Below are 17037 nucleotides of genomic sequence, written 5' to 3'. Positions count from 1 at the left end.
TCAAAATAAAACTAAGTTGTAAACGGTGCTACGTAAACTACTATTAAAACCAACTTCACTCTGTTTTTGTTTTTTACACTTCTTAGATTTATAATTTTTTTGCTAATGAAGAGCTTAAACTAAGTTATTTTAGTTTTACTAATTAACTAAACAAATTAGACTTTTTACTGACAAAAAAATTTGTGAAAAAGTAGTTTACATTAGATTTGTATTATAATAACTTTGTTTACAAAATTTTATAACAGAAAAAGACTTTTTAGTAAAGTACTTTTGTATATCTAAGTTTATTTACACTTAATTTCTATTCAATTTTAATAAAAACACTGAGCTTTCAGTACAACAAGAACCGAATATATACAAAAATTAAAAACTTTACAAATTACAAGTTAAGTTTAAAGCATTAAACTAAAATAACTAACTTCCTTCAATAACCACCTAAAAACTTACTGAGTAGTTAAAATTAGAATGAATAAGATAAAAATCTATAAGTGAACATAATTTGATAAAAAGAATGGAATTAGTTTGAGCTAATTAAAAGTTATTAATATGTTTTTTAAAAGATGTTAACTATAACTAAACCAAATTTTCTAATTATACAAAAATTAGTTATTAAGTGTTTGTTTTTTTAAATGAAACAAATTACTAAAACCGATAAGAAACAGCAAAATATGTGTTTTTAGTTATGTGTTTTTACATTCTTAAGTTCTGCTAGCAACAAAATACAAGACAAAAGAGATGGCGCATATAAAAAATTTGATAAAAGAATATTTATTTGCTTACAGCGCATATAGTAACAACGGTTTTGAAAAATTCAAATAAATTTTTTGTGCAAACTGCAGCCTATTTCTTGTGTTTTGCAGCTTTTAAACTTTTGTCACATTTTTTTAATTTTCAGAGTTTTTAAAATGTTTTGTTTGTAAACATGAAACTATAAATAATTTAGTTCAACTAGTTACATTTGGTGTTTTTATTAACATATTTAAATAAGTACTTTTTTGTTTAAGTTATTTCAAGAATAAAACTATTTTCATGTTTTGAAATTTTAGAAACAAAAACAAAACTTGTTTCAGCAATACTTTAGAAAATAAACAATTTGATAAGAATTTATTTCAAAAAGTATTAAGTTTTAAGTCGACATTTAAAAACACGTTTTACAGTCATAAGATTTAGCTATAAGTTCAGTTTGATATATTATTTCTGTAAAAGATTGAAATGTATTGATAAAAATAAATCATAATTATTATAGTCGATTACTGTGATAAATAGTAAATTGAAGTTTAAGTTTAGCGTAATCAGTAATTAAATCAATGTTTGTCTAAAATATTTGCGTGAGAAATTTAGTAAAATTTAAATAAGTTAAAGTCATTTGTGAAGTTTAAAATAAATCAATCTTGTTTATATAAACTTTGTATAAATTTAATATAACCTGATAAAAATTATTATCTAAATGAACATCTTACGGCCTTTTTACTACTTTAGATATTAGTTTTTCTAATTTTAGTAAAATAATTGCTTTAAATAATTATTTATGCAGTATAAATAAATCAATGCATTACACTTATTTTAGTACTTTATCTTGGCTATACTTTTTTCATAGGTTTATTCAAATTTTAAAAAGGTTTAGTAATTATATTTTATTTATAAATTTTGTTGAAATTATTTTAAATGAACTGGGATTTTTAGAAGTTCTGCTGAAAATTGTACATTTTAAAATACTCAGAAAAAATTTTGGGAAGTGAATAAACATCCTAACGTTTTATAATTTTTTAGCTTAGTTCTTCAACTTAAACAAAATATAATTAAAAGTAGTATAAAAAAGTAAAATAACTTATCTGTCATTTTCTATTTATTTTAGTTCATTGTAGCAATGTTCTTTAAGTACTTTAACAAACTTCATTAAATTTTATACATAAGTTATGCTCAAGTCTTTCATATTTTTCATTTAATACACAAACATGTATAACTTAATTTAGGATACTTTTATAGTTTAACTTTACTTTTAGATCGTAGAAGCAGAAAAAAATAAAAAAATAAACAAAACAAATTGAGCTTAACTACCAAATAAAATTATACTATTTAAAGATAAGAATGATCAAGATTAGATAAACAACTTAAATCCGTTTAAAAATACAACTGATTATTATTTTTAAACTTTAATAACTGATTTAAGTTTATAACAAAAGTAATACCGATAGTTTTTCAATGACTTTTCACATATGCTATTACGCGTTACTTTTACTATTACTTATAAAATGCTTTTTTTTAATTTTAACATTTTAAAATGTCACTTCGGCACTCAGGTTTAATTGGATAATAAAATTTTGTTATATAAAAAAGTTGTATTTTTGTAAATAAATTTATAGACTCACATAAAGTTTTATAACATTGCGAGCTATTACAGGCAATACATCTGTAAAAGTTTTGATTATAAATATAATTGTCTGTCTAATTTAATGAAAAATATTTTACTAACTTTTTAATAGAACAAATCCGACTAGATAGTAAAAACTGTAAAATTTACGAAAAGTTTCACTTAAAACATCTTTGCTTGCAAAATTTTTTGTGCAAAACAAATTTTACATTAGTACACATAAAATTTTTGCAAGTATATTCAAGTTGTTTTTTAAACAAACTAAACTAAAAACAAAAACTATTTAAAAATAACATTTTTTAAATTCAAAAATCCAAAACTATCAGCTTAAATCAGCTCATATGACGTAATAATAAAATTTTTCTTAAAACATTGAAAACCGAATACTGTTGAAGAACTTTTGAAAAAATTATTACAAGACTTAACAAAGTTAAGTTTAAAAATTGAAGAAAACTACCCTTAGTTTATTTCTTTAACTAAATATTTACCTAAAATTGAAAAGAAATAAAATATAAATTTAGAAGTTTCTAAAAATATATTTCTAACTTCAAGTCCATGATTATTCAGCTAAGATTTCTGTAATCATAGACTCTAAAAACACAAACCATTTATCAATTTTATCTAAAAGCGAGCTAGTTTAAAAATGTTTTATTTTGGTTTTAAATAAATTTAGACTCTAATTAAATCAATATGTTGTCTTTTGAAGCATATGTTTTAAATGCAAATACCTTATGCTATCTAACACGCATAACTTATTAAATTAATTATAATTTAGATACATATTATAATTGATTAAACTTTGGGTTAAAAACACTGATTTAATACTTTTTTTAGTAATATATCTGATATGTAATTAAATATGGTTTTCGTAAACCGATTTTCAATTTTTGGCATAAACTAAAAAAAATTGTTACAAACTAAAATCAGTTGCATTTTAAAGATACTTTGTATACATAATCTTTTATAGACACTAAACAGTATTTTTCAATAGATTATGTTATTAATATGCTAATGAATTAAGTTGTATAAAGAGTATACAAAAATACAAAAGTTGTCCATTTTTTAATTTGTAGATTGTTTTGTATTTAAAAAGTTAAATGTACAAAAATTATTAGTTAAAATAACTTATATAATTTGGACTTTTTAAAGCATTCATTATCTGACACAAAAAAAGTTTAAATTTTCATTACTTCAAAAAAAAGTTTAAATATTCTGAATTTCAAAGGGTTATAGTACAAGTTCAAATAATATAAAAAGAACTACATACTAATAAACAGTCATCTTAAAGTAAACTAAAACTTATAGAAATTAAAAGCTTCCACCTAAAAGTAGTATAGTACTATAATCTGTAAATTATTTAAAAAAAACCTTAACTTTTAAACTAAAAATATTGGCTATTTAGAAATAAACTAGTTTAGTTCTTATAAATTATTTTAAACTTAAAGTTTATAAAATGTAATTTTAACAAACGACTATTTTGTTGTTAAGTTTGTTGTACTTTTCAAAACAACTAAAACAAAATCAATAGCCGGATGAAATATTAATACGAAAGATACAAGTTATACTTTAAATAATTTATTAGCTTTGAAACAAAAGTTAGCGAGGAAACTTTTTGTTTTTTCAGTAGATTGAAATATAATCTATATCTAGATAAACGTTTTCTCATTATTAAATTAATATTTAAGCTTTTTCCGACAAAATTGCTTTCAATGTCATTTACATTAGTAATAAGTGAAAACAAAAAATAATTCTTTTTAACACGTTATTTTTAAATTCAGTTGAACCAAAATAAAAATTCAGACCTTATAAAACGGTAAATCAACGTTTTTTAATTATTATCTGTATATAACAGTTTATACTAAATAATAATTTTAGAAATTATTTTTAAAAATAAGTTTATTTTGTTCAAGTTTAAAAGCTTTTCACTGAAAAATATCTTACACAGAAAAAAAAATATTTAACTGTTTTTGTACTTATAATACAACATTTAAAAAATGTTTCTAAGTTTTTTGTTCATTTTTTAAAATATACAAATCTAGTTTTAATAAAAAAAAATACAGTAAGAAAAAATAAATAAGCTATTAATTTCTAAACAACGTCTAAACTATGTTTTGAAATAAACTTAATTTTCCACATTCAGGACTTTTTCAAAATCTTTATTAGTTTAAACTTATTTATATATTTTTTAGTTAGCATTTGTTTAAAGTTGAATATAGTTAATCAAAAAACATTTTAAGCTAACCGAGTAATTCGTTTACTTGGCTACGTACATCTTTTAACCATACGTTTGTTAAGACTGAAAATTTGTCAATACAGTTTACTTAAGATTTGATGAACACTAAGAGTTTTAGAAAATCATTATAAACTTATTAAGAGATGAATTAATAAGTTGTTAAAAAAACTTTTACCATTTTTAAGTTAATAACTTTTATCGGCAATTGTTAATAGAAAGTATTTTGTGTTTTTATTTTATGAGGCTTTATAATTGTTAAAGCCAGCGGTAGAAAGCAATAAATTTAGTTTCATTTCAAACTTTTTCACCTATATATAACTAGCTTTATAACAGTTTACACCGTAGAAGCTTAAAAAGACATTAAAAACTTGTTGATTATTTTTTTTTTTACGTTTTTGATAAATACTTTTACATTTTTAAAAGTTATTAACTTTTATCGACATTTACAGTTTAAAAATGTTTTGAAATTTATGCAGTTTTTTATTGCCAATTCAATTCGTTAAATAATTCAAACTTTCTCGTAGATTAAAAAAACTTTTTCAATAAGTTCTTACGATCAACTTAAAATAAAGTAAGTATAAAAATTCTTAAAACTTAAATAAAAAATAATTAAACAAACCAAGTACATAAAATCTATATCGCATTTTTGCAAACTCGATAAACATAAAACTGAAAGTAAATTTTACTTATAAAACTATTGCTGAACTTAAGTAGTTAAAACTGATCTATATTGACAAAAAAGCAATAAAGTATGTTAAATGTTTTGGTTATTTTTATCAAAACTTTTTAACTATTCAAACTCTACAGAATTGGTTTGTTTTAGACAAGGTAGTATAATTGTGTAGGCTTCTTATACTTGTAGAAACTGTTTATATACAAAAATCGTGGTATTCTATATAAAATTTTATGAATTTAATTTCGAATTTAAACTTTTTCTTTTTATAAATTAATGACTTTGCCATACATATGAATGCAGTTATAAGTTAAATGGTTATTTTCTTACGATAGTTTGATATAAAACATAATTACAAAAATTTGCAATTTGATTTCCAATATTTACAAGATTTTTATTATACATTTACTTTATAAGTTTTAATTATTTATTCTTTGACAATATAGATTATATTTAGTTTCGCAATTTAGTTAATAAAGTTTATTTGTCACATTTGTAATGAATATTCAATTTGTAATTTTAGAAAGCGAAGTTTTACGGTGTTTATGTCTATTTCTGAAGTTTTTTGTTAATATTAAAAATTATCGAGTTTTTAAACTAGAAATATACTTTAAACTTTCTAGTTTTACGTTATTTAATACAAATTACTACTTTTTTTTATTGTTATGCGTTATTAAAAATAACTACAGTTTACAAAAAACGAAAGTTATACATCCATCACATTAGAGTATTAGTTAGAAAATAGATTTTTTTTATGTTATATGTTAACAAAACACAGTTTTTAAATTTGAGTTGACTAACTTGTGGTATAAAACAAACAAGTTTTAACGTGTTCCAAGTTTTAAATAAATTATATACAAAATACTAACAGAAATGATTTTTAAAATAAGAAAAAATAACAAACTATATAAATTCATGCAAATAAAAAAAGTAGTATAAAACAATTTTTAAAGCTTACACAGAATGTTACTGTTTTAAAATAGATAACTGTCAAATCTTTTCTGTTGCATAATACTATAAGTACATAAATTTATCTAGTAATCATAAACTGGTTTAAATTTCATTTCAGAAACTTTCAAAGCGTAATGATATCCTTTGAAGGCTTTCCAGACCATTCCGGTTGCAAATTGGTCCGTCTCACCCCTCAAATACAACCCGTTTAAATTAGATTGATGGCAAGCCCCATGCCAATACGCCCCTTTATACTCTTCGGCGCAGTTTTTGTCCCAAACATCTTGATCTTTGTCGAAAGTAGTAAAGCTTAATCCGCTGTGGGGCGTAAGAGAGTCCCCTGAAGTATTATTAATTTTATTTTCCAATATTCCCACAACTTTATATCAATGTTTGTTCTTTAATAATATTAATGTTTGGTGTTTATTTGATGATTAAACAGTTTTCATTTTATAAAATTAATTAGTACCGCAGTTTTATACTTTGTTACACTTTGCTTATGAAAAGTTTAAGTTTTAAGCAAACAATTTTTATCACCAGCTGTTTTAATTAAATTATAGCTTAATAAAAATTTGTTTAAATAACTAAAAAGTAAAACCTGCGGTCCCCTCATAGGAATTTGTATCAACTCTAAATATATAAGTTTCCCTTTTTCCAATTGAAAATGATCTACAATGATTTTTATGAACTATACACTTTATAGCAAGACAATTCTATTTTACTAAACTTTTTTATGGGTTGTTGTTTAGTTTTGAAATTTAATACTTCATTAACTCGAGAAATCTAGTTTTATTTACTTACTAACGAATAAATTAATACGAAATTATCATTTCTTCACAAAAGAAACTTTTAGTCACTTTATTTAAAGCCGACTGTTAAATGAACAAGATGTTTTTGTAAATAAGAGTTTATTAATTATTAAATGTATAATGTCTGACAAAAATATTGTAGCTCTAATAAAACTTAAAACATTTGAAATTTTGAGGTAAGTTATCTAATAACGAAGAAACTTTAAATATAAATTCATAAAAAAATGAAACCATGAAGAATTCATCGTTTTGTGATAACTTTGTGTTTTGCTTAAGTATTTTATAACTAATTTATATACAAAATAAAAATTCAAAACTATTCATTTACAAAACAACTTTACTTATTTACTTGTACTGAGCATATACTTTATTTTCTTCAAAATCTTCTAAATCAACTCGTAAAGAATACAAACCAGTTTTTGTAATTTGATGTAGTTTTTCCAAACCTTTATAATTTTATGGATAAGAAAAATAAGTTTATATTAAACTATATGAAAAAAAGTAAAACTGTTAAAACAAAAAATAACAATAACAAGAGTGGATTATAAATTTTACAAAGTTTTTACTACTAAACTAAGTCAAAAATAATTAAGTTTTGCTTTATAAAATATACATTGTAATACTTTAAAAATATTACTAACATATTATTGACTTAACATAGATAAAAAAAATCAATAAATAAACGTTATTTTAATAACAAAATCAACAAAACTTACCCAACCAATATTCACTGTTCGGATTTCCAAATCCATTTGCATATGAAACAAAATTTTTCTGAAAATCTAGTTCTCCATTGTATCTTCGTTGGAAGAGCTGCAGAAAAGTTTATAAATTTGTTCAATTATTTTAACCAGTGCATAAAAAAGTGCTTATTAACATTTTTGATAATTACTTAATTTGAGTTGTTATAACCAGTAAATAGTTTTTAAGTTTTATATTGTATTGAAAAATAACAAACTACAGTTTTTAAACCAAGAAAGACTAACTTAAAAATAACTTGAATAGCTTTTAAAAAGTTTTTTGTAAAAAAAGGTTTGTAGTGTTATTTTAATTAACTTTAATTTAAAGCCTTTTTGTTTCTTAAAATTCTTTTTCCTTTAGAACTATTATTTGCAATTAAATAATAAGTTTGAAACTTAATCGACCATATGAATTAAATAACATTAAGTTAGCAACCTGAACGATTGTAAGAATATACAGCTAATATTTTTTATTAACAAAAACAAGCAGTTTTATTATTTTTAAAGTATATAGATGTAGATAAGTTAGGAAATAAATAACTAAACAGTATAATTAAAATAAATAACTAAACAAAATCAAATATTATATTTAAAATAATTAACTAAACAAAACAAACAGTATATTTAAAATAAACAATTAAACAAAAACAAATATTATATTCAAAAAAAATAATTAAACAAAAACAAATATTATATTTAGAATAAATAATTAAACAAAATAAATAGTATAATTAGAATAAATAATTAAACAGAAACAAATACAATGTTTAAAATAAACAATTAAACTAAACAAAAATTATATTTAAAATAAATAATTAAACAAATCAAATATTATAATTAAAATAAATAATTAAACAAAACAATCAGTATATTTAAAATAGATAATTAAGCAAAAACAAATATTATATTTAAAATAAATAACTAAACTAACAAACAGTATATTTAAAATAAACAATTAAACAAAACAAATGTTGTATTTAAAATAAATTATTAAACAAAACAAACAGTATATTTAAAATAAATAATTAAACAAAAACAAATATTATATTTAAAATAATTAAACAAAATCAAATATTTATTTAATATAAATGATTAAACAAAACAAACAGTATAAATAAATTAAATAATTAAAAAAAATCAAATATTTATTTAAAATAAATAACTAAACAAAACAAACAATATAATTAAAATAAATAATTAAACAAAACAAACAGTCCATCCACCACCTTCAGTGTCCTGATCGCAATAAACTAATAAACCTTCGCTGAATACCGGGTAAATTTTATAAACACCAGATGGCGATAGCGGGTCGATTTTTTTGATGTCGTAACAATCCCTCGGCTGCCTCGAACTAAATTGCTTCTTTAATTCTGACAGTTCTGTTAAAAAACAAGTTTCTTAATAAACTATTGAAAAGCTTAATTAGGCTTTGAATATATTTCAATCATACATACAAAATTAAAACCAGCAATTAAAATTCTTGTTATCAAAAATTAGATGAAGTCATACATTTATTTAAACTACCAAAACAAGATGAATAATTTAATTTAGAATATATTGAAATTATATAATTAAATAAGGGTTTCCTACACTTTTTTTCAAAAGGACCCCTCCAACTAGATTACTCAAAAAACTACCATTAAAACACCTAAAATATTTTTTTTGCTATTCATCAGCAATTCCAGAATATTTAATATAAGTTTCAAAATATTACCTCATAGCCCCACTTTGGCCCCTTTGCTGCTCAAGGCCCCCTGAATACCTATAATGGATTCATTTGGAAACCCTAAGTTAAATAAATACTCCACAGTTAACGATGAAAAGTAATTAATTGTTCACAACAAAGAAATTGTATAAAAAATTGTATTTTAAAACAAAAAAATAGACAACCTTGTTCAGATTTGTTGAGTTTGTGTTGAACTTTTCTCAAATGTTCCTGCACTGTGGTTAAGTTGCAATCTCTACCAGGTGGACCCCTCGGTCCCATTTTTCCAACTATGACGTCATAATTCAAACGTCCATAATCGTCACAAGAGTACGTCTTCGTTATTTTGCAAGTTTGTTCTTGACAATTAACATTGTTAAATAGTAGTTGAATAATCACAATTATCATGAGAATAAGCATTTTCATATTTTTGTATTTATTTGTCTTCAGCTAATAAAATGTATTTGAGTTATCTCTTTTTTTATATGTTTAAAACGTATTAGAGTTTGTAGTATTTTAAAAGTATAATGTAAGTATTAAATTTATTTTACTTAAAAACATTCGTAAAGCTTTACCATGTGTTTTTTACCACAAAAACCATTTTTTAAAATTTGTAAAATTGTTTTTTACGAAAACTTCACATTCAAAAGTTAGTTATCAACGATTTTTTTAGTATAAATTCAAGTATTACTGTATTTCTACAAAAATATTAAAACTGTAAGTCCTGTAAATTAAACTAATTTATAATTTTTAAGAAACCTTAAAAACTTGTCGAACTAAAACTGCATGTATAATATTTTTAAGCACAAAAAAAAAATCTTTTAAATTTTCACTTACGTATAACATCAAAATAACAAAGTATGTAATTTCAATAAGTAAAGTACGTTTATTTGAGAGTTTTGATTAAACAATAGCTAAGAAAAGTTTGTTTTTTTAAACTTACTATTACTTAAGTTGTTACACTTAGTAAAATTTTTAATTTAAAGTTGATTTACAACCATTTTTTTTTAAATATAAATTAATGTTTATAAATCAAAAAAAAAATTGCTTTGTTATAGTAACAGTAAAAACAACAACACTTTCAAATTTTGAAGATTCTAGATTAAAAGGTTATTGGAATTAATATACAGTTTAAAAAAGTTAATTTTGTTAAGCTTTATAAATTAGTCAACCGTTTATAATACATATATTCTTTCCTATCAATCTAGTTGTTGTAAGTTTTGATTATTACTTATAGGAGGTTTTCCTTTCTTTCAAAAAAAAAAAAATTAGAAGCCGAAATAGTGATTAAATTAAGTATTGGTAAATAAAAAATAAAAAACACCACTTGTTCAGTACTAAGCTACTCCTAAACTGTTGTTTTCTACAGCTTAGCTCTGCTTATTAAGAGAAGTACTTCTTAGAAAAGTGTGTATCTCAAAGTAGTAGTCTTTCTAATTGTCTACAAGTGTTTTTGTCGTCATTTGTTGAAAGATACTTAACTTAATTGCCCAATTAGTATTTTAAAACTAAAATGACTCTTAAAACAGTTTCTATAGCTAAGTTCTTTCTATTTTGAATCTTTGCAATAAGTTTGAAAAATGTTGGAAAGCATTTTAAAAGACAAAGAACTGTTTAACAAAACTGCTGATCTGAAATTTTTATATGTCTAATTTTTGACACAAAATACTTTTTAATTTGAAACAAAACTATATAGTCTATATTAACTCTTTATAAACATTAAATCCAACAAAATAATAAAATACGTCAAACAGTTAGTAACTTTGAAAACACAACCTATACTTACTGAGTTTTTTTTTTAAATTACAACTATATTAACTCACACAAAAAATCACTGTACTAGGTTTGTGTCACACTTTAGACTTAAAAAAATTATATAAGAAAAAAGCAAATAAATATTTTACGCTAACAGACTAGTTTGTAAGTTTGGCTTAATACATCTTTTAAGTATACGTTTTTAAAAACAGTATAATTATCAATAAAGTTGGTTTACTTAAAATTGAACCTTATCAAATTTAAGAATTTGTTATAAACCTGTTATTATGTTTTAAATTGTTAAAAAAACTTTTGCAGTTTTAAAAGTTATAAACTTTTATTGATAGCTATTAATAAAAAATGTTTTGTCTTTTTATTTTATGAAGTTTCACAATTTATAAATCCAGCTGTATAAAGCAACAAAATTAGTTTATTAAATTTGACTCTTTCGCATATTTATAACTAGTTTTATAATAATATATTAGGTGTACATCTAAGAAGTCATAAAAGCCTGTTGACGATTAGATTTTTAAATGTGTCATAGTTAATTTTACAACTTTAAAAATAATCAACTTTTATCGACGACTATTGATCGAAAATTTAAAGTCAATTTAATCGGTTTTATAATTGCCAATTAACTTCTTTAAATAATATAAACTTTGTCGTAGATATTAAAGAAGTATTTTTTTTTATAAGTTCTTACGATAAACTTATAATAAAGTAAGTAAAACCATGTTAAAACTTAAATCAAAAATACTTGTATTGAAGTATATATATAATATTAGTTTTGCACATTCTAAAATGATTATTGCAAAGTCATGAAACATAAAATGACAAAATTGTTCCTTAAGTTAGGTAGTTAAAACTGATCTACATTAACAAATAAAGCAACAAAATATATTATATATGTTAATTTTTCTATAAAAACCTTTTAATTGTTCAAGCTCTGTTTAAGATGGTTTATTTTAAACGTGGTAACATAATTGTGTATTTTACAGAAACTTTTAACATACTTAGAATTAAACTATTAGATACAATATTTAATAAAGTTTGTAGGATTAAGTTAATTTTTTAAACTTGTAATAAGTATTCAATATGTAATTTTTGAAAGCTAAATTTTACATTAGATTCGTGTTTATATCTGTGTCTGAAATTTGTTGTTAATATTTAAAATAATCGAGTTGAAAAATTAGATATATATCTTAAACTTTCTTACTAGTTTTACATTAATTAATACAAATTACTACTTTTTTATTGTTATGCGTATATTAAGACTAATTACAGTTTACAAAAAACAAAAGTTATACAATCATCACATCGGAGTATTACTAAAACAAAAAATTCAAATATTATATGTTAACAAAACACAATTTTCTTTCTAAATTTTAAATTGACCAACTTTTAAGATAAAAACAAACAAGTTTAAATGTATTTCAACTTTTAAATAAATTATATACAAAATAGTAACAATTTAAAGAAATGACACTGAAAAATATAAAAATTTTAATTTTAAAAAGATAATGCAAATATCAAAAGCTTACACAGAATGTTACTGTTTTAAAATATACAATTTTCGAAAATCTGCTGTTGTATAATACTATAAGTACATATATTTATCTAGTAATCATACACAGGTTTAAACTTCATCTCAGAAACTTTCAAAGCGTAATAATACCCCTTGAACGCTTTCCAGACCATTCCGGTTGCTAATTGGTCCGTCTCACCCCCCAAGTACAACCCGTTCAAATTTGAATGATGGCAGCCTCTATGCCACCACCCTCCTTTGTAAACTTCTGCGCAATTTTCGTCCCAAGCGTCTTGATCTCGGTCAAAGGTGGTGAAGTTTTGACCGTTGTGGTAATCAAAAAGCGAGTCTCCTGAAGTTTGTTTGTCTTTTTTTGCCACGTATACAAGTGATTGTTTTATAATAATGCTTCAAAGTTTTAATTTGTTGTTAGTTCTTTTTTTTAGATATTATGGTTTTAAATTTCGCTAATAGACCGACTTCCTTTTACATTTAGATTTGAAAAAGTGTTTAATAAGCACTATTTATCATTAGCATTTTCTTTTTCAATTAAATAGTTAACAAATAAATTTTACCTGCAGTACCCTCATAGGAACTTGGATCATAATTCAAAGCATAACTGTCCCTTTTTCCAATTGAAAATGATCTAAAAGTAAATATAGCAAAACATTTAATAAAGATTGTGCTTTTACATTAGCTTAATTTGTTGATTATTGTATAGTTTAATTTCTAAAACTTAACTAAACAAATGATGTTTTATTTACTTATCACTGTTTAAGCTAACACATAATCTTAAACTTAAAAAAAATTAAACTGTTATTAATGATTATTCAATGCTTACCGTGAACATAAAATTTTTTTTAATTATTTTTTTTTACCTTTTATTTTAAGAATACTTAATGAAGAGTTCTAGGTTTAATAAGAATTTAAGCATCAGTTCTGGAACTTTAAGAACGTTTATTTAATAAAAAAACAACTTTAAATAGAAGTTTGCTTAGGTAGCACGATTTAAATTAGATTTGTTTTTTACTTAAGCTTTCTTATATAAATTGATTTACTTATATTTGGCATAAACTTTATTTTCTTCAAAATCTTCCAAATCGACTCTTAATGAATACAATCCAACTTTTGTTATTTGATGAAGTTTTTCCAAACCTTTAACGATTGAAAGTATTTTAGTGGTGTGAAGATTATACAATTAGAAAATAAGCAGTAAGATTTCTAGAATACTTAACAAACTATCACAAACAGTAAGTTTACAGACTTTCTACTATTTTAAATAAAAAAAAAACAAAAGTTTTACTTTAAGAAATGTATATTTCAACACTGTTAAAAAAATCATACAATAAGTTAACATAAATATCAAAATTAAAAAAAAACTTATCTAAAAAACTTAACAAATAACAAAACTTACCCAACCAGTATTCACTATTCGGATTTCCAAATCCATTTGCATAGGAAACAAAGTTTTTCTGAAAATCTAGTTCTCCATTGAATCTTCGTTGGAAAAGCTGCAGAAAATTTATTAATTTGTTTAATTATTTAAACCAGTGCATAAAAAAGTGGTTATCAGTATTTATTACGTATTTTGAGTTGTTATAATCAGTAAATAGTTTTTAAGTTTTATACTGTATTGAAAAATAATAAACTACAGTTTTTAAATCAAGAAAGTTTAGATTGAAAAATAAACAAATTACTTTTAAAAAGTTTTTTGTAAAAAAGGTGTGTAGTGTTATTTTTTATTAACTTTAATTTAAAGCTTTTTGTATCTTAAAATTCTTTCTCGTTTGGAAATATTATTTGCAATTAACTAAATGTTTATTAAATTCAAAGATAATAGGTTTGAAATTTAATTGACCATATGAATTAGATAACATTAAGATAGCAACCTGAACGATTATAAAAATATACAGCCGATATTTTTTATAAACAAAAACAAGCAGTTTGATTATTTTTAAAGTATATAGATATAGATAAGTTAAAAACTAAACAATTAAACAAAAACAAATATTATATTAAAAATAAATAGCTAAACAAATAAAATAAAAGATTTAACAAAAAAAAACAGTATATTTAAAATAAATAATTAAAAAAAAAACAGTATAATTGAAAAAAACAATTAAACAAAATCAAACAGTATGATTAAAATAAATAATTAAGCTTAACAAACAGTATATTTAAAATAAATAATTAAACAAAAGAAAAAATTATATTTAAAATAAATAGTTAAACAAAAACAAAAATTATATTTCAAATAAATAATTAAACAAATCAAATAAAATATTTAAAATAAATAGTTAAACTAAACAAACAGTATATTTAAAATAAATAATTAAACAAAATCAAATATTATATTTAAAATAAATAATTAAACAAAAACTAATAAAATATTAAAAGTAAACAATTAAACAAAACAAACAGTATATTTAAAATAAATAATAAAACAAAACAAACAGTATATTTAAAATAAATAATTAAACAAAACAAACAGTCCATCCACCACCTTCAGTGTCCTGATCGCAATAAACTAATAAACCTTCGCTGAATACAGGGTAAATTTTATAAACACCAGATGGCGATAGCGGGTCGATTTTTTTGATATCGTAACAATCCCTCGGCTGCCTCGAACTAAATTGCTTCTTTAATTCTGACAATTCTGTGAAAATTATTTCATGCTTTTTAACGAACTATTTAAAAGCTTGGTGAGACTTTGAATAAATTGAAAAATATATTATTTCAATAAAAAAAATTCGAAGTTAAGATCAATACAACAAATTGTTGTTATCAACAAAATAAATTAAGATTAAAGCAAAAAAAAAAAGCTTAACAAAATTATATATCATAAAGTTTAGTAAAAGTTAAGATAACATTCTAATGTCAACAATTGAAATTTAAATCTGACTATGTTGGATTATTTTACACTTTATGAATATAGTAAAGACGAACTTACAAATATAGAGTAAGGATTGGTTTGAAAATCTAAAACTTTAACATAAACTACAAAATCTACCAAAAATTAATGTGTCAGTTTTTTAAATTTAGATTACAAACAAAAACTTATGGGCTAATATTTATTCTCAACAATTGATTTTCATTTAAAATTTTATCTAAGCTACAAAATAGACAACCTTGTTCAGATTTGTTGAGTTTGTGTTGAACTTTTTTCAAATGTTCCTGCACTGAGGTCAAATTGCAATCTCTACCGGGTGGACCCCTCGGTCCCATTTTTCCAACTATGACGTCATAACTCGAACGTCCATAATCGTCACAAGAGTACGTCTTCGTTATTTTGCAAGTTTGTTCTTGACAATTAGCATTGTTCAATAATAGTTGAATAATCACAATTATCATGAGAGTAAGCATTTTCATATTTTTGTATTTACTTGTCTTCAGCTAATAAAATGTGTTTGAATTATCTTTTTTTTTTATATTACTGTACAATCATAGATCAATTATACTTTTTACAATCCTTAGATTTTATGTACAATTGTTTTTCTACGAAAACTTGAAGTTCAAAAGTTAATTAACAATAATGCTTTTTATTTTAGTATACTTTTTAGCATTATTATACTTGTACAAAAATATTAAAATTACAATTTATTTACGCTATAATCATTTTATATTTATTTAAAATTTTAAAACATTAATTTTATTAAGTTTTACAAGTTAGTGAATTATACTTAACCGTTTATAATATAAATATATATTTTTCTATCTAGTAATTGTAATTGTTTTCTATTTTGAGCTTCTTTCGTATCCTTCGAAAGAAATCATAAAAGAAACTGAAATAATTTTAAACTTTTGTCGTAATGATTTAAAAAAAAAAACTTTTTACCGTTTAATACTGAGCTACTATTAAACTGATGCTTTTATAGTACTTCTTATATAACTCCTTATAAAATTAAGTACTTCTTAAAATTATCTTGTGTTTCTTAAAGTTTATTGTTTTTAAGTGCCTTCAAGTGTCGTTTCCTAGAACATACTTAACTTAGTTTTATATTTAGAAACTTGAAGTAGTTTGAAATTAGGTTTTTAAGAAACAAGACTTCTAAAAAACTTCAGTAGCTAAAGCTTTTGTCGTCTCATAGTGTTATTAAGTCAAAAGAAAGCTCTTGAAACGAAAAACACTTGTAAAAAATAATCACTTGTAAAAACTTCAAACTGTTTGTAAACCTTGTAGATAAGAATATTTTTATTTGTTTACATACAACATTTGTTGTTTAAATTAATTTTTTCTGCACTGTTTTATAGTATTTGATCGGTTTAAAAAGAACT

At 22.3% G+C, this 17037-nt stretch overlaps 2 protein-coding genes across 2 annotated transcripts; both read right to left on the bottom strand.

The window, feature by feature from the left end:
* Nucleotides 1–5802: 5802 nt before the first annotated feature.
* LOC145834623 (microfibril-associated glycoprotein 4-like) lies at nucleotides 5803–9928 on the bottom strand. Its single transcript, XM_082942097.1, has 6 exons — nucleotides 9668–9928; nucleotides 8990–9156; nucleotides 7754–7850; nucleotides 7387–7483; nucleotides 6827–6897; nucleotides 5803–6568 (listed from the first exon to the last, which is right to left on the bottom strand). The coding sequence occupies exons 1-6, from the start codon at nucleotides 9906–9908 to the stop codon at nucleotides 6312–6314; spliced, it is 930 nt and encodes a 309-aa protein (XP_082798223.1). The 5' UTR covers nucleotides 9909–9928; the 3' UTR covers nucleotides 5803–6311.
* A 2571-nt stretch (nucleotides 9929–12499) lies between these two features.
* LOC145834643 (microfibril-associated glycoprotein 4-like) lies at nucleotides 12500–16169 on the bottom strand. The gene is made up of 6 exons (XM_082942124.1): nucleotides 15891–16169; nucleotides 15252–15418; nucleotides 14177–14273; nucleotides 13821–13917; nucleotides 13338–13408; nucleotides 12500–13114 (listed from the first exon to the last, which is right to left on the bottom strand). Exons 1-6 carry the CDS (start codon nucleotides 16129–16131, stop codon nucleotides 12855–12857), a joined length of 933 nt encoding a protein of 310 aa, XP_082798250.1. The 5' UTR covers nucleotides 16132–16169; the 3' UTR covers nucleotides 12500–12854.
* Between the last annotated feature and the right edge of the window lie 868 nt (nucleotides 16170–17037).

The sequence above is a fragment of the Thalia democratica genome, chromosome 4, assembly GCF_965202585.1.
Source record: "Thalia democratica chromosome 4, ktThaDemo2.hap1.1, whole genome shotgun sequence".
Classification (NCBI taxonomy): Eukaryota; Metazoa; Chordata; class Thaliacea; order Salpida; family Salpidae; genus Thalia; species Thalia democratica.
The sequence above is the reverse complement of the archived record's forward strand: the minus strand, read 5'-3'. Positions and strand labels throughout refer to the sequence as shown.